Source organism: Triturus cristatus, chromosome 5_1, assembly GCF_964204655.1.
Source record: "Triturus cristatus chromosome 5_1, aTriCri1.1, whole genome shotgun sequence".
Lineage (NCBI taxonomy): Eukaryota > Metazoa > Chordata > Amphibia > Caudata > Salamandridae > Triturus > Triturus cristatus.
Window position 1 is genome coordinate 303541088 of NC_140587.1, and position 27815 is coordinate 303568902.

At 48.3% G+C, this 27815-nt stretch overlaps 1 protein-coding gene across 2 annotated transcripts in view; it reads right to left on the reverse strand.

Moving 5' to 3' along the window:
* The window catches only part of TBC1D31 (TBC1 domain family member 31), an 834080-nt gene that overhangs the window by 221813 nt on the left and 584452 nt on the right, over positions 1-27815 (reverse strand). For both annotated transcript variants that reach the window (XM_085605032.1, XM_085605033.1), the window contains one exon: positions 22617-22752. In XM_085605032.1, coding sequence (XP_085461158.1) covers positions 22617-22752 — 136 coding nt within the window. The remainder of the gene's footprint in view (positions 1-22616; positions 22753-27815) is intronic.

Here is a 27815-nt window from a genome sequence, read left to right on the forward strand (position 1 = left end):
AAAGACCTTGGGACGACAGGTGAAATGCATCATGATTTGTGTTAAAGATGCCTGGACCTTCTTTTCATCCCCATGAAATCTTTCAGGGGCTGCTAAGGGAATGGGCGTGGGAATTTCTACAGTAACAGGAGTGGGTTGCATTGAGGACGAGCCTCCTCCCCATGCACCTCCACCCTGAGCTCTACTCCCTACTGCGTCAAACCGATTACGCTGTAATCGTTCTACGCGCTCATGCAACGCCGCTGTTTCTACTCTAGAGGCTGCTACCTCGTTTTGCACTATTTGTAAAGCGGCTATGACCTCTTCTAGGGTGGCCATTGTGCCCCGAACCAACCGGGAAGTAAACCTGGTTAAAGGCCGGATATTCTGTCAGCTCTTATAGCCTCGAGTGGAATCCGTGGACCTCTTCAGGATTGGTTCGTTGCTCAAAAGGGTTCCACCCCTTGATCGTTTCCTCTCTGATAGCTATAATAGCACAAGAGACAGAGCGGATCAAGTGAGGGAAGGAAAGGATGGGGACAGCGGGGAGGGAGACCTGTAAAAATGTAAGCACAAGGTTATACACTAGATCTATGAGTAGTTGATACAGTACATATGGAACATGTAAAATGCCTGGAGTGGGTTCAACGACCTGTAAAAGAAAAGAACCAGGAATTTCATTGAATGTCATGAACAGTGCTGAGGTTCAGAGGTTAGCTGCAGCCTAGCTGCTTGTCAGTAATTACTTTCCCCAACTAAGAACCTGCCAAAGTACCAAAAGGATTAATACATCCATGAAAGTTTTGATACATCCACTTTTGTTTCTTCCTTCACATCCACCGTTTCTCAACACGGCTTCGCCCACGGAAGATTCAGGCACATAGTTGCCGGTTCGCAACCCGGCTTCGTCACTCTGTGCTCCCCAAATTATATACAGCATGTATCGCCTCAAGGCTCAGATGTTTTTGAGTAAGGCGCAAATAGTTAATCCTATTTCCCTATCAGCGGGAATTCTCTCTCTCTCATTCACTCGGCACACACTTCGTCTTAATGGCCTAGAGTGATAGTGTTCGTAAGTTCCAAAGACTGTGGCAGCAACAGGAGCAATGCACAACGAACAACAGGATCCCCCCCTGTATCATATATTACTCAGAGATTTCCACAGCAAACATCCCGGTGCGCCAAGCACCCTTACCCCACCGCGACAGCCTCTCGCCAGAACGTACTCCACCTCAGGAACCGTTAGGAATATCCGGCGCAGCCTTGCGCGTCCGCTCCCTTCTTCACCTACGCGCCGCACTGAAAACGTCATCACGTGCCGGAAGAGCGAAGGCACGTCCCGGGCGCGACGCACAGACTACTGGGTAATGTAGTTTTCCTTCCGAATTTCCGCCGTTCGATCCTGACGACGAACCCACGGAACGGCTTCTAACACCGTGATACCCAACTTTGCTGCCCCTCTTAACAGCACCTCTTGGAAAGAGAGCAAATCGTCCACCGGAGACACCCTAGTCCCCGGCGAGTCCGACAGCGTCGGGGAAAAGTCTCTGGTCGAGGATCGCGTGTGCGACCTGGACCTGTGCCTCCTACGGCGTCGTCCTGAGTCCGACCATGACCGTCCATGGCTCCGTGATCTTCTCCTCCTGAGAGAGCGGGAGCGCGACCTCTTCAGCTTCGGTCTGCCCGCCGGTCTAGCCGGTCCCGGCGACCGCGGGCGTCGTGGCTTCGGAGTCCCCTGCGGCGGAGTCGGGTACCTCGGAAGGGAAACCGACCGCGGGGGAACCGCCGGCAGCCCCACTGGAGTGCGTGGCAACGACCGAGGTGGGGGCGGCGGAGGCAGTGTCCGCGGCTGTGGAGGCGGTGGTGTTGGCGGTGGTGGTGGAGGCGGAGGTGGTTGGATAGGAGGCGGTGACGTAGGCATCCGAGGAGGCGTATACACCACAGAGTACACCGATCCCGATGACTCTCTCTTCCTCGACGTCGATCTTCGCCTCGACGTCTATCTTCGCCTCGACGGCGACCTTCGCCTCGACGGCGACCTTCGCCTCGACGGCGACCTTCGCCTCGACGGCGATCTTCGTCTCGACGGCGACCTGTGCCTCGACGGCGATCTGCGCCTCGACGGCGATCTTCTTGACCTCGAGCGTCTCGACGTCGATCTCCTCTTCGACGGCGACGTCGACCGTCTCCTCTTCAGCGACGGCGAACGGCGATCTCCCCTCGACGGCGAGCGCCGACGCCGGGTCCGATCTCGACACCGACTGCTGGACGGCGCCGTAGACGGCGTCGTCGCCGAAGATGCCGATGTAGTCGACGGCGGCCTATTCAGGTCCCTCAACGTCGACCGTCGACGCCGCTTCTCCCCAGAGCCCTGGGGAGACGGCGAACAGATGGTGGTCATCCTCCTCGACGTCGACGCCCTCGACGGGGAGTGGGAGCGCTTACTGGTCTTCCTGCCCCTGGGGAGCCCCCCAGAGGCCTCAGTATGGGCCAAATCAGCCCCTCCAGACCCACCTGGTGCCTTCAGCCTTCTCTCCTCCAGAACTTGAAGCCTGATTTTCATTCTGTCCCTCAGGGTCCTGGCTGAGAACGAGTGGCAGATATCACAGTCTTCAGGCACGTGGGACTGGGGAAGGCAACCTATACACACCTCGTGTGGATCAGTTTTAGCCTTCTTTCTACCACATTCCGGGCACTTGTCGAACAAGCCAGGCATGTTGACAGTACCAGCTACTAAGCACTTGAAAAAGTGACAAAAATTGACAAAAAACTCCAATAAACCCTTGAAAAGGGGAGAGCTCAATGCTCCAGGGTCCTGCTAGCAGGAGCCGGAAAAAAGAACTGAAAGTAAATGGGACCTGCTGGGCATTCTGGGATACTGGGGAAAGTTCTGGAAATCTGGAAAGTTTTCTTAAAGGCACAGTATCCTGTTCTAAGCCACATAATGGCAGCCTATGGGGCTTGTCTGTCCACTCCTTCCTCTCTATCATTCCAGAGGCTTTTGCTGGTAGAGGCAGGGTTTTTTCCTATGTGGAGAAAAACTAGACAGGCAGTGCTGTTTGTGGATGTTGGTGGAATTCTAGTTGAAGTACTGGACAGTGTAGCCTGTGGGTATAGGCTGCATTGTCTGTCTTTAAATTAAATTCTCTCTTAAAGGTGTATGCAGGTCTGCATGATTTGTCACCTTTTAGAGATTATTTTTTTATTGCTCCGGGGTCCACGCACATGGGCGGGACTATTCACTAGATTATGACTATACACAGAGATCCCCTACTACAGAACAATGGTTACTGTTCCACCAGTTCCAGAGTATCAACCACCTGCTGGAATAAAAACATGTCATACTTGTATGTCTAGCACGCACAACCTGAAAATCATAACCTCTCAGAATCCTAAAACAACTGGGAAGGAAGCAAGGGCAACTTGTCTGAGGAAACAGAGATCCTTCTTCCTTACCCTCCTGGTAGAGTTCATTGCCACTAGATTCATGAATATATGTTTTTTTCTGAATCTCCATAATATTAGAAGACTAACACCGCATCACTCCGAATCCACTTAGTGAGTTCCATAAATCCACAACATCGCCAAACAACTTTTGGGTAAAAGTTGCAGATGTGCCACAACCGCCAAAGGCAACTCAGAGAATCCACTTGGACCTTGGTAGCTCATTTTAGATGAACAACATAAATGACTGCCTGATGCAGACCAAACAACCACACTTCTTAGTATGGTGCATGACGGGTGTATTAGCTTTACGTTTCAACAATTGCCTCCTCCATACAAGAGGGAAGAACATAGTAAGTGCCTGACTACTTTAAAGGTTTCAACTGAGCTGTCTCTCGCGGTTCAACAAAGGACCACACACATCAAGAACTGTCAAGTAAGGTTACTATCCTATTAATGATGCATCAAATACCACCTTATTTTAGGGTTAGAAGAAATGTCAGACCTTCCAATAGATTTAAATAAGTCCATATATGGACAAATAGTTATGTTAACCACCTAGTCTGACAACTTAGGCATGACCAACTGAAGAGGCCTTACACTCCAATAGATTACACAACATCAGGAGACATATCAAGGGGGGGCGTGGCCAAGATGGCGGCTGGTACGGACGCTCAGTGAGGAGCTCCGTCCGTACCTAGGCTAAAAAATCCTGAAAATACAAAATGTGGACAGACTCTCAGGGGAGATATATATTTCTCAGAGGCACCATTTGTTAGGAGCAGTTGGTTTTGGGATGTGTCTATGCCCCCCGCTGCTGTCCTCAGTGCTAGTTGAGCGACTTACAACCCTGTGGGCGGATATGCCAGATGGGCTGGCAATAGTAGGTGGTGATTGGAATGATGCAATGGATGTGGCTAGGGACAGATGGAGACCGGGGAGACTCTCCACTGCCCGTCAAATTACTAAATTGTATTCCTTGGTGAGAGGACTGGACTGGGTGGACCCCTGGCGTTGGTTACACGGAGAGAAACAGGGCTACACATATCTCTCGGCAGTGCATGATTCATACTCCCGGTTAGACTACATATTTGTGCCTTCAGGTGCTGTCAGCAAAGTGACAGCGGCGGAAATCCTCCCAAGGGGATTATCAGACCACTCTCCAGTTGTTCTCACTTTACAGTTGGGCCCAACGCGGCAACCCTTTAGATGGCACCTATCAATTTGGAATTTGCAGAATCAGGAGTATAGGGCACATCTTGAGCAAGCTATGGAGCACTACCTGGATCTCAATGTGGGATCGGTAGCAGGGGACGAACCCCTTTGGGAGGCAATGAAACCTGCCATATGGGGAATTGATATCTCGTTATGCTCAGCAGCACGCAGAGCCCGGAAGGAATCGCTTTTGAAATCGGGGGCAAACATCATAGAGCTTGAGCGCAGTAGCAGCAAGGAAGGGGGAAGTCGGATGCGTCGCCAGCTGCTGCTGGCGCAGCAGACACATGCGGACCTCCTGTTAGACGAGGTCCATCTGGTATGGTTGGCGTCCCGGAGCAGGATCTATCAGTGGGGGGATAAGTCCAGTAAGCTTCTCCATAGATTGTGCCAGGGAGTCTGGTGCTCTGATGGAAAGCCTCTCGGGGGCCCCTCCGAGATCGCTGAAAGCTTTGCAACATATTTTAGGGAGCAGTACGCCCCCTAGGGATGCCTGCAGGAAGACATGATTTACCGCTTTCTTGATGATCTTCCGCCCAAGGCCATGTCCGACGAAGCATGTGCGGAACTCGATCTCCCACTCACGGAAGAGGAGTTGGGTACAGCCCTAGGGGACTTAGCAAAAGCCCCTGGTCCCAATGGTTTCCCGTGTGAATATTTCAAGACATATTTATCGCATCTGGGGCCCACTTTCTCAGAGTTGTAGATGAAGCAATAGAGTGAGGATGTCTCCCCCATGACTGGAGGCATGCAGAGGTGGTCATGTTCTACAAGCCGGGTCGACCCCCGGACCAACACGCCTCCTATCGTCCTATCTCCTTGCTGAAAGTGGAGGCAAAAATGTTGGCTAAAGCTCTGGCCAATCGCCTTCGATTCCATATTACTACCCTGGTACATCTCAACCAGGCTGGTTTTATGCCCCAGAGAGCAACGCACATTAATATTCGTCATGCACATGTTGTCATTGCCACCATTCAGGGATTGGGGGAACAAGCGGCACTGTTGCTGGCGGATATGGATAGGGCATTTGACTCCTTTAATTGGGTTTACCTGTTTGCACTTCTGCATCGCGTGAATATGGACCCACGCTTTTTGTCCTATCTGACACTGCTTTACACAGATCTTACGGCATCGGTGCGCATTGCGGGCTCCACTTCCTGCACATTCTCCATTGGGCGCGGCACCCGTCAAGGTTGTCCCTTGTCACCATATCTATTTGCTTTGGCAAAGGAGCCCTTGGCCACATGGGTGCGGATTGGATGCACAGGTGGCAGGCTTTGAATGGGCACATGGGCTCTCGCACCGCATTGCATTATATGCCGATGATGTACTGTTCTTTTTGACAAATGTCAATAGGACGTGCCAAGGCTGCTCTGCATAATGAAAATCTTCGGGAAGTCGTCGGGGCTCTTCATGAATCCCTGCAAATCTATTCTGTGGGTGTTGAGGGACATGACGAGGCTGGAGCCTTGGGCATCGGCAGTGCAGGTCACTACGGGAGGGCTGAAATATTTGGGTGTATTTTTATCGCACTCACCCAGTGTGTCTTGGGACAGAAATATTGCTCCTGTATGGGCACGGGAGGATTTCAAAGCTTGGTCGCATTTGCCCCTATCCATTTATGGTAGGTCGGCCATTTTTAAGATGGTTTCGCTGCCACACTTGCTTTATCAACTACAAAATCATCCGTATCTGGTCCTCCCCAAATGGTCCCAGCAGGTTAATGAGGCATTGGGGCAATTCCGGTGGGCTGGAGGAGCGTCCACATTCGCGTTGCGGACATGTTTCCAGTCCACTTACTGTGGGGGGTTGGCTACCTCAGATATTCAGTCATACTATATGGCCTTGCACCTGCTCGTATTGAATGAGTGGTGGTAGGGAGACAGAGCAGATCCCGCGTATGCAGTTGAGCGACGGTGCATGCAGGACTCCACTTTGCATACAATCTTATACTCGGCACCCCTGCGTAACTCCTTACCATCGGCCACAAGGGTGGTGTTTCAGACATGGAAGCAGGCTCTGAGCAAGATGGGATGGTGGGACAGATTGATGAGGGAGACCCCCCTGTGGCAAAATGGGCGGCTGCCACAATTAGCTACCCTATCTGGATTTCGTGGCTGGGACAATATTGGTGACTCTACCCTGGGAGATGTAATGCGAGGCCCGGTCTTGAAATGCTTTCAGGACCTACAGCGGGAGTTCCAGATGCCAAAGACCCAATTTCATAGATACCTTCAATTAAGACATGCTGTCTCCCCCAGTATTGCGGGATTGGAGATCCTTCCTGAAATCAGCCCTGTTGAGGCCAAAGTGTTTATGGGTGACCAACATAATCATAAAATCGCCAAAATCTACCAATTACTGGTCACGAATAGCTCTACCACACTACAGAAACTTAGAGAGGCTTGGGAGGGGGATCTAGGCTCATTAGTGGGGGAGGATTGGATAGAGGCGTTGGCCTCCCCTCAGGAGGCTGCAATTGCAATGTGGCTACACCTCATTCAATTTAAATATCTCCACTGTGTATATTATACTAGAGTCAGGCTATGGAAAGCGGGCCTTGTGGCCTCCCCTGTATGTTTACGGAGCAAGCGGGAAGAGGGAACTCTTATACACACAATATGGCACTGCTCTGCACTTGCGAAATTCTGGAGGGAGGTCATGGCTTGTCTTGCGGAGGTATTGGGGTGGGACCTCCCCTCTTCACTAAAGCTGGTGCTCTTGCATATCATGGAGGGGGTTGGGGGCAACATCTATAAACGTCATCTCATGTTGCTAGGATTTACATTGGCAAAAAGGGGCATTGCAAGGCTATGGAAAGCATCAGTTACACCTTCTTTGTCCGCTTGGAAGAATGGCCTAGACTTCTGTATGGGTTTGGAAATCCCAATTTTCAAAGCGAGGGGATGCCCACACAAACACTTTAAAATCTGGAAACCATGGGCGGACTATCAGGGCCTGCAGTTGGAGCCATTATCCGCTGCGGATTCCACAATCTAAAGTTAATTCTTCAAATGTATGCAATAAGGGACCAAAGATGTAGCGATGTATTCTATATGTTGGTGTGGGTGTAGGAGTGGCGCACAGGTTGAGGGAAGATAATAGTGCAATGGAAGGGGGGGGGGGTTTCATTTTGTTAAATGTTTTTTTTTGTATTTCCTTTTTTTTCTTCTTGAACATATAATCTAAATGTCTAGGTCATGTCCCTGTAAAGTTCATTGTGGCAGAAGTCTTCTGGGTTACAGAGCTCTGCATTATATTTGATATTTGACAAAATAAAATCTGTTTACACAAAAAAAAAACAACTGAAAATAGGAGTTGGGGGACTGGCTGATGCCCAGCGGCTGTTGCATACCCCCACGGGGGCCACCGAAATGTGAGAATGAGAGCCGGCGGGTAGAAAGACGTTGTATGCTGTAAGACCCGAGAATGAGAGCCTGGTCCTTTCTGCGACGCGGTGAGAAGACATGTCGGGGTCGTAGGAACGTAGGAAATTGAGAGCACGACCTGCAGGTGCGAGGCCACACTGGCCTACAAGTACCACCAGAGCACAGAGGAGCTGTGGGGGAACACCCAGACACTGGTGGTGGCCTGTGGCCTGTGGCCTGAGCGTCGCAGGCATAAATAAAAAGAGCGAAGCTGGCCTCTGCCTGCGGGGCGGAGAGGTCGCCGGCGCCGATACAGAGGCTGCGACGGAGGCTGGCCTGTGCCAGGGAGGATTGAGCAGCCGGCCCTACCTGGGGAATGGAGGTGAAGTGAGCTGGCGGAGAGCATTCGGAGAAGCCGTGATGGTGGTGGAACTGCAGCATGAGGTATACAGTTGAGGTGGAGCCGGGTGCCAAAGAGCAGTGTGCCACAGAGGAACTATATATGAAGCGCTTACAATTCCTGTGAAGGTGGGACGATTCATACGCCTGATGTGTGTGGCCATATCAACATAGAGCATAATGTATCCAATGGCGCCGGACGCTGAATGAAGGGAGAATTGCGATGGGGCCTACCCAGCGGCAACACCGGTAAGCCAAGGCTGAGTCTGCTGGGACTGTCGCAGCTGGGGCCTGGGTGAACGGAGAGCCCCTAAGCGCATGCCCCTACTAGGACGAGTGGGAGCCACTTAATGTTAGTAAGAAGTGAGTGCCGGATTTGGGACTGGCTTGGGGGACAGGAAGCAAAACCCGACGCAGCTGGGAATGGAACAGGCACAGAGTGGCTGAGGGAGGGCCTGAGAGCACTTTGCAGTGCAGGTAGGCTTAAGCGCTCAACCAGCCGGGGATCTGTTGTAGGGGACACGGAGACACTGACCACTGGAGGGAACTGTGAAAAGGCAAGTTGCTGGCAATAAAAGAGGCCATTGGGCGGCATGGTGATGTCAAGGGGACCCAGGTCAGTGTATCCCTACAGGAGTAGGGGAGAAAGAAATGAGTCCGGCATGCGTTGGGGCTGGGACTCTGCTGTCGCAGTAGTTCAACGATTGCAGATGGGGAAGACTAAGCCCAAACAGGGGAGCGGAGCCCTGGAAATGAAGGAAATCCCCCGGGACCATATAATTGCGGACATGGAGGGCCCAGACAAACAGGGCCAAAATATCCATACTCACCTAAACAAAATCCTAGCCGCCATAGCGGACACAAAAGCCACCTTGCAACAAGAGATTGGGACAGTGCAGGTGGGGTTGGGGCTACTGCAAGCTTAACATCAGAAGTTAGCAGACAGAATGAAGGACGTTGAAACAGCGCTGGAGGAAATTCAACCAGAGCAGAAAAAAGCAGCACAGCAGCTGGAAGAACTAACGAATAGGGTGGCGACACTAGAAACGCGGGAAGAAGATGCCAAAGGGCGCAACCGCGGTATTAAGATAAGAGTGGTAGGGATTCCGGAAGGTGTGCAAGGGACCGACATAGTGGCGTTTTTGGGGCAATGGCTTTTGAAGACGATGTCCTCGGAGACTCTTTCAAAGTTTTTTGCACTCGAGCGGGAGCATAGGGTTCCATCACGACAGTTGGTGCCCGGACGACCCCCACGAGCAGTAGTTATTTCATTATGTGGATCGAGACGAAATAATTCAACACTCACGAGCACATGGGCCAAATATCGTAGAAAACAGTAGAGTGGCAATGTTTCCAGGTTTTACAGCAAAGGTACAGGCCCACCGTGCATCATTCCTGGCAGTTAAAAAGGAGTTGAGTGCAGAAGTAATACAATACTCGCTGCAGTTCCGGGCTCGCTTCGGCTTGCAGATAGATGGGAAAACTCACTTTTGTGACTCTCCGGCAGAGGCTCAGCTCTGGCTGGAGAACTATAAGACAAACTCCCACAGCACGGCTCAGCGACACATCCCGAAGGAAGAGCCGGACCCCAAATGGAGGAGATTACGGCAAACTACAGCGCGGCTCACATCGCAAAGGCCTACGTCGTCGCAGAAGGAGAGGGAGAGACAAGCGGCTCTTAAGGCGGTGGCAGAGGTACTGGCAGCGACACCGGAAAATGCCAAAACGCCGGACTCCTCTGATCAGGGAACTGTACAATAAGACACCTGAGACTCGCTGAGGAGTGAAGCGCAACTTCCGGTGGTTACTCCAGGATCACTGGATGAAGTGATATGAACTGGGTCTGAGAGGTCTACAATGAAAGGTGACATAGGTATGGAATCAAAAGGTGGCTGTGGAAAGCTGTTGTAGAAGTTCCTGAGGGTGGCAGCTGGTGGAGTAGTAAGACCAAAAGGGTAGTGACACTACTCTGGACACTAGAGTACTCAGGTTAATGGGGAAATTGTATTGCAACAGTGAGAAGGAGGGAGCGGAATGTGGATAGATGTGGTGCCACCATGGCCTAACGTTGAAGCCTGGGCAGGACAGGAGCAAAACGGATCGGTCCTGTCACCCCCTGAAGATAGGCGATACCATGCAATGGGTCACTGCCTTCTATTGCTATAGTTTTCCACCAGCGTTGCATGTTTGGGCAGCCAGCTCTTGCCCTGGGGATGGGGAGTTGTTGGGATGGTATGTTTAGTTTAAATCCAGTGGTTGTCACACAATTTAGGCAGGAGGAAGAGGGTGGGGAATGGCAACGGAGAGGGGAAAGAAATGATTTTATTTTATGTCCCGGTTGAATAGGCATAATTCCAAACAGGAATTTAAGGTCATATCATGGAACTTCAGAGGGATGGGTTTGCCTATTCAAAGTAATAGAATATACAACTATCCCATTAGCTGGGGTGCACATGTAGCCATGCTGCAGGAGACGTACTTAACAGTGGAAGAAGGTACCAGACTTCGCAGAAGAAGGCGAGGGCAGATTTATGCCATTTATGCCACCTCCTATTGCGCATTCTCTAGGGGGCGTTGATATGGGTCAGAGCCGGGGTGCCATTTGATGTAACGCATACAAGTATAGACAAAGAGGACAGATACGTGTTGGTTCGAGGGAGGTTGCTGGGTAGGGTGATCATATTGGGGAGCACATATGCACCCAACCACGATCAGATTAACTTCCTGGAGACACTGTCCGCCCCACTCGCCTCGCTAGGCCCGGGAGACATTTTGCTGGGGGGAGACTTTAATTGTGTAGCTAACATTGAATTGGATAGATCTTCTCCCCCGCTGCATAGTGCGGCAGTATGCAAACTAGCACACAGATTTAGCGAATGGCTGACCAAATGAAGACTAACAGATGTCTGGAGAGTACAACATGGTGTACAACAAGATTACTCTTATTACTCATATTAGTATGATATCCACACGAGACGAGACTAGACTGGTTTCTTTGCTCGGGCCAACTGAGTAAGGTAGTAACACATTCCGAATATCTGGGGCGAACAGTTTCTGATCATAATCCCATGCTTCTTCAACTCTGCCCAGAGTCCGAACCAACTGTGGTCCCAACCTGGTGCCTAAACACCAGCCTTTTGACTGACATACAATTCAAACAATCTCTAGACGTGGCAATAGCAGAATATTTGCAACACAATGAGCGCTCATCAACCTCCAGAGCAACAGAATGGGAGGCGTTTAAAGTGGTGATGAGAGGGCACTGCTTGGGGCAAACAGTGGGCCTTAGGAAGAACATAATGACAGAGCTAACGGAGCTAGAAAACATATTACATTACCAAGGCCTTCAATTATCGGGAGATGTACAGACACACAAAAGAATGAGCACCATAAGAACAGAATAAAATCGGGCTTTGGAGAGGCAGCAAACCCTTGACCTCTGGGAATATCACAACAGAGTACACGAGGAGGGGGGGCAGTGCAGGCAGATGGCTGGCGTGGCTGGTGAGGCCAGAATCTAGAGGAACACCCATAACTCATATCTCGGATGGGAATGGGGGAGTCTTTACCCCCAAAAGTAATAAATGAGGCATTTAGTGCATATTATGCGCCCCCAATCCAGTACAAATTCAGGACATAAGGGAGTTCTTGCTGCTTCTACGGCTAAAGATGTTGGACACCAGGGCGTAGGAGGGGTTAGGAGGCCCAGTGACGTCCCATGAAATAAAGGATGCCATTCGTGAGATGGCATCAGGAAAGAATCCTGGACCGGATGGTTTGCCAGTAGAATTCTATTCAACAATGGCACACATGCTAGGCCCTAAATTAGCAGTGGTGTATGCTGAGGCTCTGGTGGAAGGCATATTGCCAGAGTTAACTAGGGATGCACTGGTAATCCCACTACCAAAAACTAGCCAGACGGGGGCGCGAGTATCAGGCTCCGCCCTCTTTCCATGTTAAACGTTGACTTTAAAATGTTGAATAAGGTGTTGGCATTGCGACTCCTACCATATATGCAACATTTGGTCCACCCGGATCAGAATGGGTTTATTCCAATGAGGGCCACATCTGCCAACATTCGTAGATTATATCATATTATGCACCATCCAGATGGAAAGAATTACCCAGAGGAGCGGATAATGTCCATTGGCATGGAGAAAGCTTTCGACTTGATCAGATGGGACCTTCTATATGCTACAATGTTCAAGATGGGTCTGGGGGAAGAGGTGGATAAGTTGGGTGCAATTATTGTACAGAGCTCCACTGGCTAGGGTGAAGGCGGGAGGGACGATATCTCAGTCATACCATATTTTCAGGGGCACAATCCAAGGGTGCCTGTTGTCCCCAATCCTTTTTGCCCCGGCCATTGAACTGCTAGCGGAAGTGTTCCGTATGAGTGGTCTGTTACATCAGATGCAATTAGGGGGGAAAAGCCACTTCATTTCGCTGTATGCGGACGACCTTTTGGTGTACTTGGGGGAAGGGGACCAGAAGTGGCCTGGGCATTAGCCCTCTTGGAGTCCTACTCGACAGTATCTGGGTTATGATTGAATAAATCAAAAACACATATCTTCCTGCTCCACGGAGAGGATCACACCTAGCCAACTTGCCGGCAGAATTGTCTTGGGCTCCCCGTTCCTTTAGGTACCTCGGAATACAAGTGTATCACGAAATAGATGACTTGAGAGAGGGAAATTTAAAACCAGCCCTGAGGTCCCTTGGCACATGCGTCCCTTTTTGGCGCTCGCTTAAATTGCCCATGATGGCTAGGATCGCACTGACGAAAATGATTATGCTACCTAGACAGTTGTATTATTTTGTGAATTTGCCAGTGATACTTCCACCCTCGTGGTAGGCTGGACTCAATAGCCTACTGAGAGAGCTCGTATGGGACGGGGGCGCCATAGAGTATCATTGGCGACACTACAGAGAATTCTGGAGGAGGGGGAGGTGGGAGCCCCGGACTTTGTGTTATATTATTTGGCGGCCCAATTGCAGTGGCTGGCGCAGTGGTTGGACGGTTGGAGCCTAGAACTTCTGTATGTAGACAACATGACTGACACCAGAGAGCAGCTACTGACTGGGCTGATACACTCCTTGATCGCTCTTCGAGAACCCAGGATACTTTTGCAAGCAGCATTATACAGCTGGAAATTGTGTTGCAGACGCACAGGGGGAGTCACATTGTACTCACTGAATCTGCCCCTGGTGGGGCTTCCAGTAGGGACGCCTCCCACCCTGCTTAAGAGTGCCCAAGAGGCTAGATGGACGGAAGCTGGGGTGACAACAGTAAGATGGGATGCTGATCCCACTGGATGATTTCCTGACACGGTATGAATTGGCAGGCGGCCAATTTCTAACATATTATGCAGTAACCAAAACACTTAAGGGCTTATGGGGCGGGGACCGACAGGAACCACAAACCACTACAGGTGTTGGTAACACTGGGATCGGCCAGACATCTGGTGAAATGGCACTATAGGGCGCTGATTGGAACAGTAAAAACCCCCTTAAAACATTTGAGGGCGAGGTGGAGTGTGGCGGGACTTACAGGACAAAGAATGGTCTCAGGTGCTGAGAGGCCTGAAAGGAATATATAGAAACACAGCATTAAAACGTATTCAATTTAATTATGTACATTGGGTTTATCTGATGCCCCATAGATTAAATGTCATACATGGAGGGGAAACCTGAGGGTGCCCTAGATGTGGAGTTCATGCACATGACATGGGGGTGTGCGTTGTTGCAGAGAATCTGGGATACAGTGCTAGCACAGGTCAATGCAACATTGGGGTGACAGCTTATATCTACAGTAGAGATATGTCTACTGGGCCTGTTCCCCCAACCGAAAGCCAAGCGGGTGGGCTCCTGCTTTGTAGATCCATCCCTTGGGCTGGCACATAGGCAGATCGCTAGGAGTTGGAAAACCCAGACAGGCCCCTCAGTTGTAATATGGGAAAAGACAGTGGAAGATTGGGCCAGGATGTAAGAAAGGGCAATTCAAAGAGAAGAGGTGAGAGGGATTCGAAAGAAGCCTATCGCTGAACTGTGGACATAAATTTTAAGGGCTTGGGCGGGCAGGAAGGACGAACACAATAATACCCAGGAAGTCACGGACGAAAGCGTAGAGGTAGAAAGTGACTCATCTGAAGGGCATTGAATAATGAAAGAAATAGATCCCCATGTATGGATGCCCCCCTGACAAACCTGCCAATAACCTAAAATGGAACATGAAGGATATATATGGGCAACCACTGGACAGTTTTGAGTTATATAAATTACCCAAGAATGGGGGAAACGTTTGTTTGTTTTGCTCTCTATATTTTTTTTATATACACATGATATGGGATTAGTAATAAAAAGCATTAACAGCTCTCGATGTAGTATTAAAAAAGGGATTGTATTAAGGCACAAAAGATCTAAGGCACAGCGTTATAGAAAGACTATAGTGGTGGAAAAAACACAAAGATGGAAGGTATAGTGATAATGAGGTAATAATAGATAGATTGTTATAGGAGATGTGTACCAAGGATGTACATGAGGTAATGTGATCATAAAGCGCATGCTCAGAAATATGTAATTTTGGAAGATTGCTGGATAAATGCTGATAAAAACAAATCTCACCCAAAAAAAAAACCAGGAGGCATATCAACATCTAGACGAAAGCTGCTTTAGCTGAAATTTAAATAAAAAGCAGGAATCACTACCTATGCGTACACGGTAATGTCTGGATGCAGGAATGCTTTTTTAAAAGAAGTGGTCATCATGACACCAATTCTGTGACCTCTCGTTTAAGAGAGGATCTTCATTATGAAAAGTTTGTAAAAATTCTAGTTCATATAAAAAAGTTAGGGGCTTATTAGGATGGCTGGCGGACCTGAGCCCGCCTGCCATCCCCGCAGTGTCGGGACCGGCCGCCAGACATGCGACGGTCCTGCACCGTGAATCAGGACGGGACCACCACCTTGGCGGTCGCATTCCAAATTTTAACATTGCGGCGGGTGCTGCTAACAGCAGCACCCTCCGCGATGCAAAAGTCGCCCGTAGTGCATGTCACTGCACCACAAGGCAGGCACCACACAGTGCCTACCACTTGGTGCAGTGACATGTTGGGGGGTACCATGGGTACCCCCCAAGTGCACCTCACCTCCCCCCAACACAAGGGGGGCCAGCAAGGGCCCCCCATAGCAAAACTCTGCATGCCTTTCTGCCGCCATGGAAAGGCCGTTTTTTACATGTATCCTAATCTGGTGGACGGTGCCCACAGACCTACAAAACTACAGACCCATATCCTTGCTCCCGTTCCCAGCAAAAGTCATCGAGAAAGCCATCAACAGCCAACTCACCACATTCATCGAAGAGCACAACATCCTCGACTCCCAATCCGGCTTCAGAAAAAACCACAGTACGGAAACCGCCCTCCTCGCTGCAACAGACGACATCCGTACCTTACTGGACAAAGAGGAAACAGCAGCCCTCATCCTCCTCGACCTCTCAGCGGCATTCGACACAGTCTCTCACCGCACCCTAATACGCAGACTCCACGACCCAAGACAAGGCCCTCGACTGGATCCGTTCCTTCCTCTCAGGCAGAACGCAGCGGGTCAGACTCCCCTCTTTCCTCTCGGACCCTTCACCTACCACCTGCGGAGTCCCCCAGGGGTCCTCCCTCAGCCCTACGCTCTTCAACATCTACATGGCTCCGCTCGCCCCCATCGTCAGAACCTACGGACTCAACATTGTGTCATAAGCAGACGACACCCAACTCATCCTCTCCCTATCCAACGAACCCAACAACGCCAGACACAACTTTCAAGAAGGCATGGAAGCCGTCGCCAAATGGATGAAAAACAGCTACCTACAACTAAACACCAACAAAACGGAAGTACTCATCATGGGACCAAACCCAGACGCCTGGAACGACACCTGGTGGTCCCCCTCCCTCGGAAGCCCGCCCACCTCCACGGACCACGCACGCAACCTGGGAATCATCCTGGACTCAGAACTCAAAATGGACCGCCAGATCAACTTTGTCTCGTCCTCCTGCTTCCACACCCTCTGCCTCCTACATAAGACCTTCAAATGGATCCCCCTCGAACACAGAAAGACCGTCACTCACGCCCTGGTCACCAGCAGGCTCGACTACGGCAACGCACTCTATGCCAGAATAAAAAAAAAACCTCACTCGCAAACTACAGAACATCCAAAATGCCGCTGCAAGACTGGTCCTCAACCTGCCAAGACACTGCCACATCTCCCAGCACCTGCGCACACTCCACTGGCTAGAGTCACCTTCAAGATGCTAACCCACGCTCACAAGGCCCTCCACGACACCGGACCAGCATACCTGAATAGCCGACTCAAATTCCACACACCCCAAAGGACCCTACGATCATCCCAGCTCTCCTACGCCGTGGTCCCCCGCACCAGAAAGACCAGATCGGGAGGCCGCTCCTTCTCCTTCCGCGCGGCCAGAGCCTGGAACGACATTCCGCTCCACCTCAGACAGATAACATTGCTCCCCATCGTCGTAAGAAACCTCAAAACCTGTCTCTTCCACAGACGCTCTCCTTGATAGACTGGAACCTGCAACCCCCCACCCCCCCAGCGCCTTGAGACCCTTACGGGTGAGTAGTCGCACTTACAAAACACCTGATTTGATTTTGCTAGGCACCGCCACCATTTTGGGCACCCTGCACCGTCCGCCAGGCAATAGGTACGATTGCTGGCGGCATATGGACTTTGCGTCCGCTGGGGACGCAGTCAAGTTCCCACCCCCATCCTAATCTGGCAGTGGGAAAAATCTGTTTGATGGCGAAACGACCGCCACAGCACGGCCAGCGGTTGCCACCGCCGGCCCTGCGGTGGCGGTCCTTTCGCCATCCTAAGCACCCTCTTGGTTTTTTCAGACAATTGAGCAAAAGACAGGTATATAAAGTCATTTGATATTTTAGATCAGTTGGGGAAGTGACCATCTACCTCGGAGGTCAATAATCCAACTCTTATTTAGGATCACTACTCATTCTACTAGCCCTCACTGCAAACCTCCACTTGTCCTCCATACAGATCTATCATATTCCATCAAATAAGAAATTTGGGGGCCACATTTGAAAAACCGCAGATAACAGGACAAAATGCGCATCTAAGCAACTATGATAACTCAATTAAAGCAGTTTAAATAGGCTGTCTGTTACACAAAGTGGGAGGGAGGTGTAAATATTTTATTGGTTTGATATTAATTGTGGACTTAAGCGTAGGGAACAAAGAAGGGTACTGTGGCATACTAGGGAAAGGTGCAACAATAAAACGGATGAAGAAAAAACATAGATACAAACAGTACACAAGTGGCTGCAGAAAGGTTATAAGTTGCTGTATAAAAGAAGGAAAAAATCTCCAGTGTGTACTAACTGGCAAAAGATTAACAATGCCATCAAGAATAAAGATCAAAGTAATTTTGGAAACTAGTAGTTGATGGTTTTACAACACCAAGACACCACAGTATCTCCCTGGTCACAAACTCCCATGGAAAAGAATATCTAGGCAAACTGTATGCAGCATCACTTGTGCTGACACAGTGTTTTGAAAACTTGGATTTGCATTTTAAGGACTTCCATCAGGTAGTGATCAGTCCAAAGAAATTAAGGAAGCCGTCTATACGATTAAGTCGAGTAAAGAGTCCAGACCTGATCATAATCCAAATGTGGTTTACAAGAAAGGGACAGAAATATGGCCACAATTTCTATGTCGACATTTTAACCACATACAAAAAGCTGTTAGTACTGTACACATTTGGCATGGTACCTTAATAACTCTGTTTAAAAAAAAGGGATAACAGATCATCCGGCTACAGACCACTTTATCTCTTTGCTTCATTCATCATCCAAAATATCCGCTCACCTTTTGCTGCAAGAAGTTGAGAACTAGGTAACAACTAGTTCTCTCATACCCAAGGTGCAAGCAGGGTTTAGACCAGGACAGTTCACCACACATCACAACTTTGCACTGAATTACATTACATGCAAAGCTGCCTGCAAAGGAACTTTGTTGATGTAAAATCAGCCTCTGATGTTAAATCAACCTCTGATATAGTGGACCAAGGACTCCTCTAAATCAAGCTCGCAAGTTTGTATATCTCAAGTGGCTTACTCAAACTCCTAACTGCACTTCACACACGCACAAGTTACAGTAGGACCTTGGAGTACACAGACAGCTAGGGTCACAACACACAACTGTTTTAAACAGGGGTGTGTGCTGTCACCACTTCTATTTTCCTTGTTCGTAGATGATTTACCTTCCTGCTTGAAAAAAGCTGTTTGTTTTCCACCTGTTATAAAACTGTGGACCTGTAAATGCTTTATGGTATAGGGATGATTCATTCATTTTTGATTGCTCACCCATAAAGTTGTAAATACACTGGCATGCCCTGGAAAATAATACAACCAAATACAAGGTAATGCAGCAAGGGAAGAAGACACCTCATTTCTCCAATTTTAAATTAGAGGAGATACAATCCTACAAATATGTGGTAGTGGCATCTGATGTGACTATGCACTTCAAGGAAAATGCTAAACAACCTTGGTGCAAGCAGCCTTGACTGGCGTAAACAGATTCAATTGGAAATATGAGAGTTCCTCAGATCCGCCATTTCTAACAGCTTATCTCACAAAGGTTGCACCTATGACCTGAAACCATTCTGCATTGTTTTTAAGCCCATCTGCAGATCTCAAAGCATCTGAAGGCCACCCGCTTCGTAAGGTGTTAAACATTCCAAGCATGGCCAGAGTGATTTCAGACAGTTCTCTAGCTACTTCATAATCAATGGGGAATGGATCACTTATACCTGCAACCAGGGTCCAAATTGCTCTATCCGTCAGTACTCAAAAATAGGTACTTGGAGAACCCTCATTCACGTAAACAGGTCGTGGGGTGATTTATCTTGATTCTCCGCCTTTCTTTAAATACGTGACAGCATCATCATTGGGTCTCTTTTTTATGCTTCCTCCACCAGGAGGGAACCACTGGGATTCACAGTAGTGATCAGAGATTGATAGTGAAAGGTGCTCAAGTGAAGTGTGATGTTAAAAATGTCTTTCTCATACTCCCTAAGAACTAATACTTTTATTCTGTATGGTGTATGGGAAGACTATTAAAAAGATGAAATTCATGCAGAAGGGACTATTTATGAGTCCGCTGCACTGTTAATGTCCAGATCTAAGGTCGACATGTTTCAGCCCTTAAGGTGCCCCTGATGGGTCAATGGGCTTTCTTCAGGACCTAAAAAAAGTTGTGAGAAGAGGCATTGTCCAGTTCTGTTGATATAAGAGTAAATACTCTAAGATCAAGGTCGATAGTACCTTAAGGTTGGCAGTACCTAAAGAGAAAGAGAGACAAACAACAAAAACGCGTGTACTTTCTAATTGTTCAACTTATGTACAGGTTAAAAGATAAGCAGACTAAAATAAATGGCAATTATTTAAGATTCATAAGCAAATAAGAAAAATGGCAAATCTTTATATATTGTTTGATCTGTAGTTGGTTAAGAGCGGCTTATTGTACTTGAGCGGGTGATAGTAGCTGTGTTTTCGAAGCTCGGTTAGCGTATGGTAATTCTTAGTAGGCTCCATTTAATTTTGACGAGCCACGGTTGCCAGTAGCGTGCGGTTAGTTGTGATTAAATGAATTGAGCTGTGGTTGCGAAGTGCTCGCAAACATTTTTAACATCATACTTCACTTGAGCACCTTTCACTATCAATCTCTGATCACTACTGTGAAACCCAGTGGTTCCCTCCTGGTGGAGGAAGCATAAAAAAGAGACAATGATGATGCTGTCACGTATTTAAAGAAAGGCGGAGAATCAAGGTAAACCGCCCCATGACCTGTTTACGTGAATGAGGGTTCTCCAAGTACCTATTTTTGAGCACTGACGGATAGAGCGATTTGGACCTTGGTTGCAAGTACAAGTGATCCATTCCCCATTGATTATGAATTAATGACAGGAAGCCGAATGGATTATAGCTTCTTCTAGCTCCCCCCCTCTCCTGATTGTAACAGTTCTCTAACTACCGCTGTAGAAGTGGCCGCAATTACATTTACCTCAGCTTTATCAAACAGAGTCCCAGTCGCTCGCTATGATCGGTGTAAAAGCAAGTTTTTATTTGTACACAAGACAAGAGTTAGCTTGCCCAAACTGTGCTCTAATCACAGAGTAATAGTTAAGGTTGAAAATTACTAAATGGGAAACAAATATTAGCACCTAAAGGGCCACTTAAGTCGAAAGAAAAAGAATAGTCTTTTAACGCTGACTTAATACACTGTAACAATAAAACGGCTCTTGAACACTTGCACAAAGTGAAGTTTACGTTAGAATCTCACCATGTCTAGCCCAGTCCCAATCCGAGGCATGAACTTCTGCTCTTTAGATTTGGACCTCAGCAACAATCAACACATTAAAGTACGGGCAAACCTTTTAGCAAAGTGCCATTGTTCTTAACAGAGACCTGATGGCCAAGTGATTATTATGCTGCTATGCCCTGGTTTTAAAATATTAAGGGTAAAGTATTTTAAACCTTTATTTATTGAAAATAAACCCAACACAGTTACCGCTGCATTTAGATTTTTGATTGAAAGGATAGCAAGAGTGGCTGTCCTATTTCTGAATGCTTGTAAGAAGGTTTTAACAAGATTTCTTTTATCCTTGATCTTAATATTTAGCTGTTGGATGGATGTGTTGTTTTTATTATTTAATTGTACTTTTAATTTTCTTATGCTATATGATATCAAATGTACCGTATTAATAAATACGCTTAAAATAAATGGTAATTGTGATGTGGACTACCAATGAAAATCTCATACCGAAGAAGGAAAAGTTATTTACCTGTAATCCTTGTTCTCCTTCATGGGAACCTCCCCTTAAGTCAAGCAGCCCACCCTCCTCCAGGGTAGTGACAATGAGATGTATTTTAGAGTTTGTTCACAATGCCAGGGTTAGGTAAATCAGCACAGCGAGCTGCAACTTGCCTAAAAGGTATTGTATGGACTTTCAACTTGGCAAAGCCAGTGGCTATCTGACCCAATTCACTATCACTTCTATCAAATTTTCATTTTAAAAACGATTATTATCTCATGCATTCGCAGTCTCATTACATTGCAGAGAGAGGTTTGCTTTGATGGCAATTGGTCGTTATTTGTTTTAAATAAAAACAAATGTGCTTAATGTAGGCTAGTAGACAGAGTTGCAAAAAGAATGCATGGGAAGCAAAACCTGACTACTTCTACAAATGAATAAATAAATAGATTAAAAAAAACACCATGGGATATTAAAAAAATTGAGTTTCCATGTTTTCATAAAGCAATCTGGGATGTTAGTGTCATCCACACTTCAATTTAAATGTTTTTCATTCTCATGTGTTTAGTATTGGGAGGTGCAGGATTGCATGAAAATTTGTTACAAAGCAGGGGTTTATGTTTTTTTTCAGATTTAGGGCCTGATTATGAGATTGTCGGACACACTGCCAGCCTGTCAGGGTGGCGATCAAGAGGACGGCGCCAAGCCGGCGGCCATATCACGAGTTTACTGCAGGGCAGTTGGTGTGCCAGCGGTGCAGCCACAGCGGCGGCATGCTTCGGCTCTGCTACAGAGCATCAATCCGTTGCCGGCCATGCGGCACTTCCCACAGCAAGTCGGGTGCACTTTTTCTTGCAGCACATACTGCATGCAAAACAGTGTGCGCAAACGATTCGACGGCATGGGGAAAACAGTGCTGACACTGACAATTTATCTCAAGGGGAAACTCGCCCTGGAGACAGTTGTGCCCCCCAACACCTGCCTTTCCGACGACCTTTTCTCAGCAGTGTACCTGCCATGAAAAGGTCTGCAGAAAGGCAGGTCGTAATGGCAACGGCAGTGCTGATGCTGGCACCGCTTAAACTGACCACCTCTGTCCACACCACTGCCGCCACAAGAGCTACGATCTTGACAGTGGCAGCAGTCTGGAGGCAGTCGTGCTGTAGTCCGACCACACCCCTCATAATCCAGCAGTCGGACCGCCAATGACGGTACGGCGGCCCCAGGAGCGCTGTAATCTTAATCGGGCCCTTAGTATTTACTACTCCTAGACCTTGCTAAGGGATATTGTGGAACCTTCGTTGTGCAAAGCGTTTCTTCTTTTGAACAGACCATTGTCAGGGAATATGAAGGCGAGATATACAAACCTTCCTTTCAATCTCATCATCCAGCCTCCTGAGTTCCATTTTGCGTTGATCCTGCTGGTACTTCAGAAATCGGCGTCTTGCGGCATCCAGCAGTTGGAGCTCCTTGACTCTCAGCTCCTTTTTCATTGCAGCCAGTCTTCAGGCAAAAACACATGAGGACAGTTTCATAAGTCGATACTCATAACTGAAGTACTATCAGCAAATTTGAAAAAACACTCCTTTTATCTTTGTTGTGAATAATTTTCAGTAACAGTATTGCACATTTAAAAAGCTCCACAAATCTCAAACTAAAACTTATTTAATAACACTGTAAAGTTGTGAAAAGTCAAGAAACATTGTTAATTTGCAAGACAATTGGTAACCCAATTAAAACAGAAAATAGACTACAAGATAAGTGTTATTGAAATCTTTACTATTGGTGCATAAGTAACAACAGAAGTAAATAACTATAAAAATGCTTTAAAATAAATTGTCTCCATCAGTACTGGGTCGCTCCTTGCCTAGAATAAGACCAACTGATCTGATGCCTCGGCGTGGGAGGGAAGGAGCGGGGGAGGAGAGAGAGATGTGGTGTGGCATTCAGAGATAGGGTTCAATTCACTACTGTATAGGCTGTGTGAAGCTAAACCACAAAGTGTGCGCCAAAAGCAAACGGCCCGAGTTCTCCACTGGTTCCCTTGTTGTGATTCATGGTTGCATGTTTATGTGGGTTAGTCTCAGGGTGACACAGGGCCATGATGAACAACTTACTTACCTTCATTAACATTCTTTCTTGTGGATAGTCTAATCTACCCTCAAATTTCACACCTCAACAATATCCCCAGAAGCCAGACTGGATCCGGAGAACTTTCTTAGCAATGCTCCTGCATGCTAATAGGTGGTACTATGCAGTTCCACAATTACTCCATACCGCCTAGGAAGTGGTGGAGCAGCAGATAAGCACCACCCCTTCCAGTTATCAGTTTTTTAAAATACTTCATGCCCTCAGACGCGCAGTACTATGAAAAAATGCAGAAGTCATTAGACCAAAATCTAACTTGAAACCTTATTATAATCTGACAGGGAGGTGGGTGTGCAGTGAGGAACCTGTAGTTAAATAGTGTATCCATCACCAAAGGTAAGTACTTTGTTCTTCTGATGGATACTTCTAACGGCAGATTCCTCACCTTTAGAATAGATACCACAGCAGTAACTTCCAAAAGGTGGAGGGTCTGTGAAGTGGACTCATATCAGAAAGTTCTGCAGGGCCAGGTGGGCAAAATGGCTCTCTTGTCAGACCTGTCAAGTCAGCAATGTTTCATGTATGTGTGCACTGATGACCACCTTGCAGCGTAGCGGATGTCCAGAAAACAGCAACACTCTTGCCACTACCTTTGTAGCAGCATTGGATCCGGTGAAACAAGCCCAAAGTTTGCTTACCGGCCAGCGCACAGCAATTTGTGGAGGACTATCCATCTTCACCAGCTTTCTGCACTGCTTTCCCTTTCTTTACTTCAGAAATCGACACAAAGGTCTTTTGTGAAGTCAATGTAAAAGCTTAACAGCCGTTTGGGGATGATCTGATGGAGTCTCTCTTCCTTCAAAGTGTGAGAGGTAGTGAAAAACATTGGAAGAGTGATAGATGGCCCTGCCCAGAAAGGTGTTACTACTTTGGGTAAGAAAGCTACCTGCGTTCTCAACACAAACTTGTCTGCACAGCAGGTGGTGTACAGCAGATTGCAATGCAAGCACCTGCAGTTCATTCACATGGCACGCAGTGATGATGGTGTAGGAGCTGGCTCTGTATATACTATACCTACGGGAGGTATTGTGTGCACAGAGTCCAATGGGTCCCAAAAGGTAGGCAGAGGTTAAACTAGACAATACCTTACTCTCTATTTTGTGGTAGCGTCGTCGAGTAGTAAGGCCTTATCAGAGGGTACTGCTAAGTATTTATTGTACAACCCAGGCATGAGATGATTTCACACACTCAAGGACTGAACTTTGACAACTGGTTTGTATGAAAGTATTATTTTGTTGTATTTTGTTTTCTAGAACCAAGCCAGGCCTGGTATAGGTCAGTATAAAATACTTGCCAATCATAAGCAGTTTAAATACAGTTTGTATGCAGTGAATTTGTTACAGTAGAAGTACTCTGGAAATACAGTCAGAATTACTTTGCAGATACTTTTCTAGCACAGCCAGGTATCTCTAGATACAAGGCTGGTACATCTCCTGAAAGGGAGAAAAATTAGTTAATGCGTTTTGTAAACCTAATACAGGTTTAAAGTATTACTCATGAGCGACATTTAGTCCTGAAAAGGCAGAACTGAGTTTACTGCTCCGCGGGTAGCATTCGGTCAAACGGGCACTCGGGTCGCACTGCCTGTGGCACAGAGGCGGTCGGGTGCAGAATGCAGGGATGACACGTTAGCCAACGAGCTAAGCACGGCCAGGGGCTTGGGGACTGTTTCAAGCAGGCCACAAGATTGGGGAGAAAACAGCTCCTGGGGTCGAGGTCATCACTAAAGGCCGAATTGCCAACACAAGGACTACACCACTAGCGGCACCGGGGCGGCCAAGTGTAGGATGCGCTCTTGGCTGAGGATTTGGTCGCGGTTCCCTCGGAGTCGGTCACCGCTGTTGAGGCGAATTGGGCTTGGAATAGTCGTTCTGTGACCACAGCGTATGGTGAGGGAGTCGACTGGATGGTCGCAGTTGCTCCTTCTGGACCGTATCGGTTACGGAGTCGGTTTGAGGGTCGCCTTCGGTTGCGGTTGAGGGGACCTTTCAGTTGTTGGCTGCAGGTTTGTTTCTTGGAACGTTTGGAGGTTCAGGAGCCCTTGAGATCCAGACTAGGATCAGTGGGTGGACCTCCTTAGGGTATTGGGTCACTCAGGCTGAGTGGTGCGGACTCACAGAGTCAGTTGGAGACGGTCACTTTTGATCAAGTCCAGTGCTCACTAGAGACAGAATCTTTGGTTTGGAAGGCAGGGCAGATCCTCCAGGTTCTTAAGGGGCTGCTAGCTGCAGGAGACACCGGGATTTTGCTGTAGTTGGTCGAGATTGGGACAGGCCGGTAGGACTGGGGCCAAGTCAGTTGTTATCCTCCTCTTCTTTCTCAGCACGGCTCTTCGGTCCTTCTTCTTTCTTCTTGTCTGCTTGTCTGAGCAGGCAAGGTCTTGGTTGCCCCTAAATAGTAAGTTTAGGAGCGTTAAAGGTAGGTAAGTAGAGGTTGGGACCAATGGGTCCCTTCCTTAGGATGGTCAGCCCCTATTATGTCACCCTCCAGTGGGAGGGGGGGTATAAGCCTCACACTGGTTGGCTGGGTCCTCCATCTTTAAGATGGCTGGGACTAAGAGTTGTGCTTCACCTCGCCTCCCCCACTTGAGGGGTGGGGTTGGCAATGGTGGGCACACCTCTCCTCCTAACTTGGTTTTCACGCAGATTCTCCCTTTCAAAATGGGGGTCCGAACCGGTGTGGGCCAGTTGCTAGGAGCAGCAAATGGCTGGGGTTGCTCACCAAGGCGGCAAGCCTTTAGAGCTTCCTCTTCGTGGGCCCTGCCCATCCTGTGGGAGGAGCCTAGGCACCACGTTCCAGGATGTACTTTGTTTCAGGACCTCGAGAGCGGCAGGCTCTCGACCCAGGGGGTCCAGAAACATGTAGGTGATGGCAGCTGGCGAGCAGCCACTCAGCCCGGACACTAGACTTAGGTCGTTTTTCAGGGGGCATCTCTAAGATGCCCTATGTGTGCATTTTTCATTAACTCCCACATTGGCATCAGTGCAGGTTTAATGTTGGAAGTTTGATACCAAACTTCCCAGTTTTCAATAAAGCCATTATGGTGCTGTGGAGTTCGCATTGACAAACTCCTGGCACCATATACTCTTTATGGCACCTGTACCCTCACCACTGGTATAGTGCACCCAGCTAGAGGGGTGGCTTACCTATGCCAGGGCAGTGGATTTTAGGCATGGCACAACAGGGATGTGTGCCATGTTGACTCTTCACTTTGTTCTGCACCAAAACACGAGAGCCAGAGACCTCTGATTTCACCTTTGCCTGATGACGCATAACCCAGAAGTGATGCATCTGTACCAACTATGAAGCTTAGGTGAATAAAGAAGAATGGCATGCACAGGTCAGGTTGGCACTTGTCTGCCACCACAAAAGAACCAGAGCCATCTAATGCATGATCTAGATGAGGTCGGCTAGGTAGTCCTGATGCTAGGTCTACTAAAACGAAAGGTTCCACTGCAGGACCTGTATATGCCATCTGCTGCTTGAGATGAAGAGGATGCACAAAGTTAGGAGTCAAGAAACCTCAGAGTCATCCCCAAAGAGACCCAGTATTGAGCCTGAAACATCAGAATCATATCCTGAATGTCCCATGCAGGCTGAGGCAGTAGAAAGGCCTTGAACGCCACTGTGTTCAGGACAGCTCCAAATGAATAATCCTCTGTGTGGGGCCCAGGTGAGACTTCTGCTCGTTAATGGAGAACCCAAAAGATGTGAGGAGCTCCACCATCATCTGGATGCTGCTTTAAGCAGCCAGATGTCAAGGTACGGAAACACGTATATCCCTGACATCTGAGCAGGCAAACCAGCCAGTCTCCTGGGTCTAGAGCAGAAAGAATCAGAGACAGGATTCGCCTTTCTGGAGAAAGGCTTTCAGTGGGCAGAGGTCCAGTATAAGCCTGAGGATTAAATTCTTCTTCGGGATGTTGAGGTAGCACAAATAGCACCCTTCCCTTTCTCCAAAGCTGGTACACACGCAATGGCACCCTTGGCCAACAGTTGGTTGAGTTCTTGCAGCAAGATTGCAGAAAGGTCCGTGGACAGTCGCTGTGATGTGGGAGGTAAATGGGGCAATGAGGAACAAAAGATCAGGGCGTAGCCCCTTTAAATGATCTGAAACACCCATCTGTCCAACGTGATGAATCTACAGCCAAGTAGGAAATGCTGCATCCTGCCTCCTATTGGCTGAAAATGTGACTGTGAGGGCAGTTAAAGTGTTATGGAAGCTGCTGCAATAGGGTAGGAGGAGTCCGAGAAGTGCTGTTCCAGCCGGAGGATCAGGCCTCCGCTACCACCATATCTACAACGAAGGCCTGCTGCTCTACAGGGTGAGATGGACTGCACTGCCTGTTGGCTACTCCCTTGGAATAAACTTTCAGTACTGCTGATGTCTTTGTTTGGCGGGAAACAAGAGTCACAAG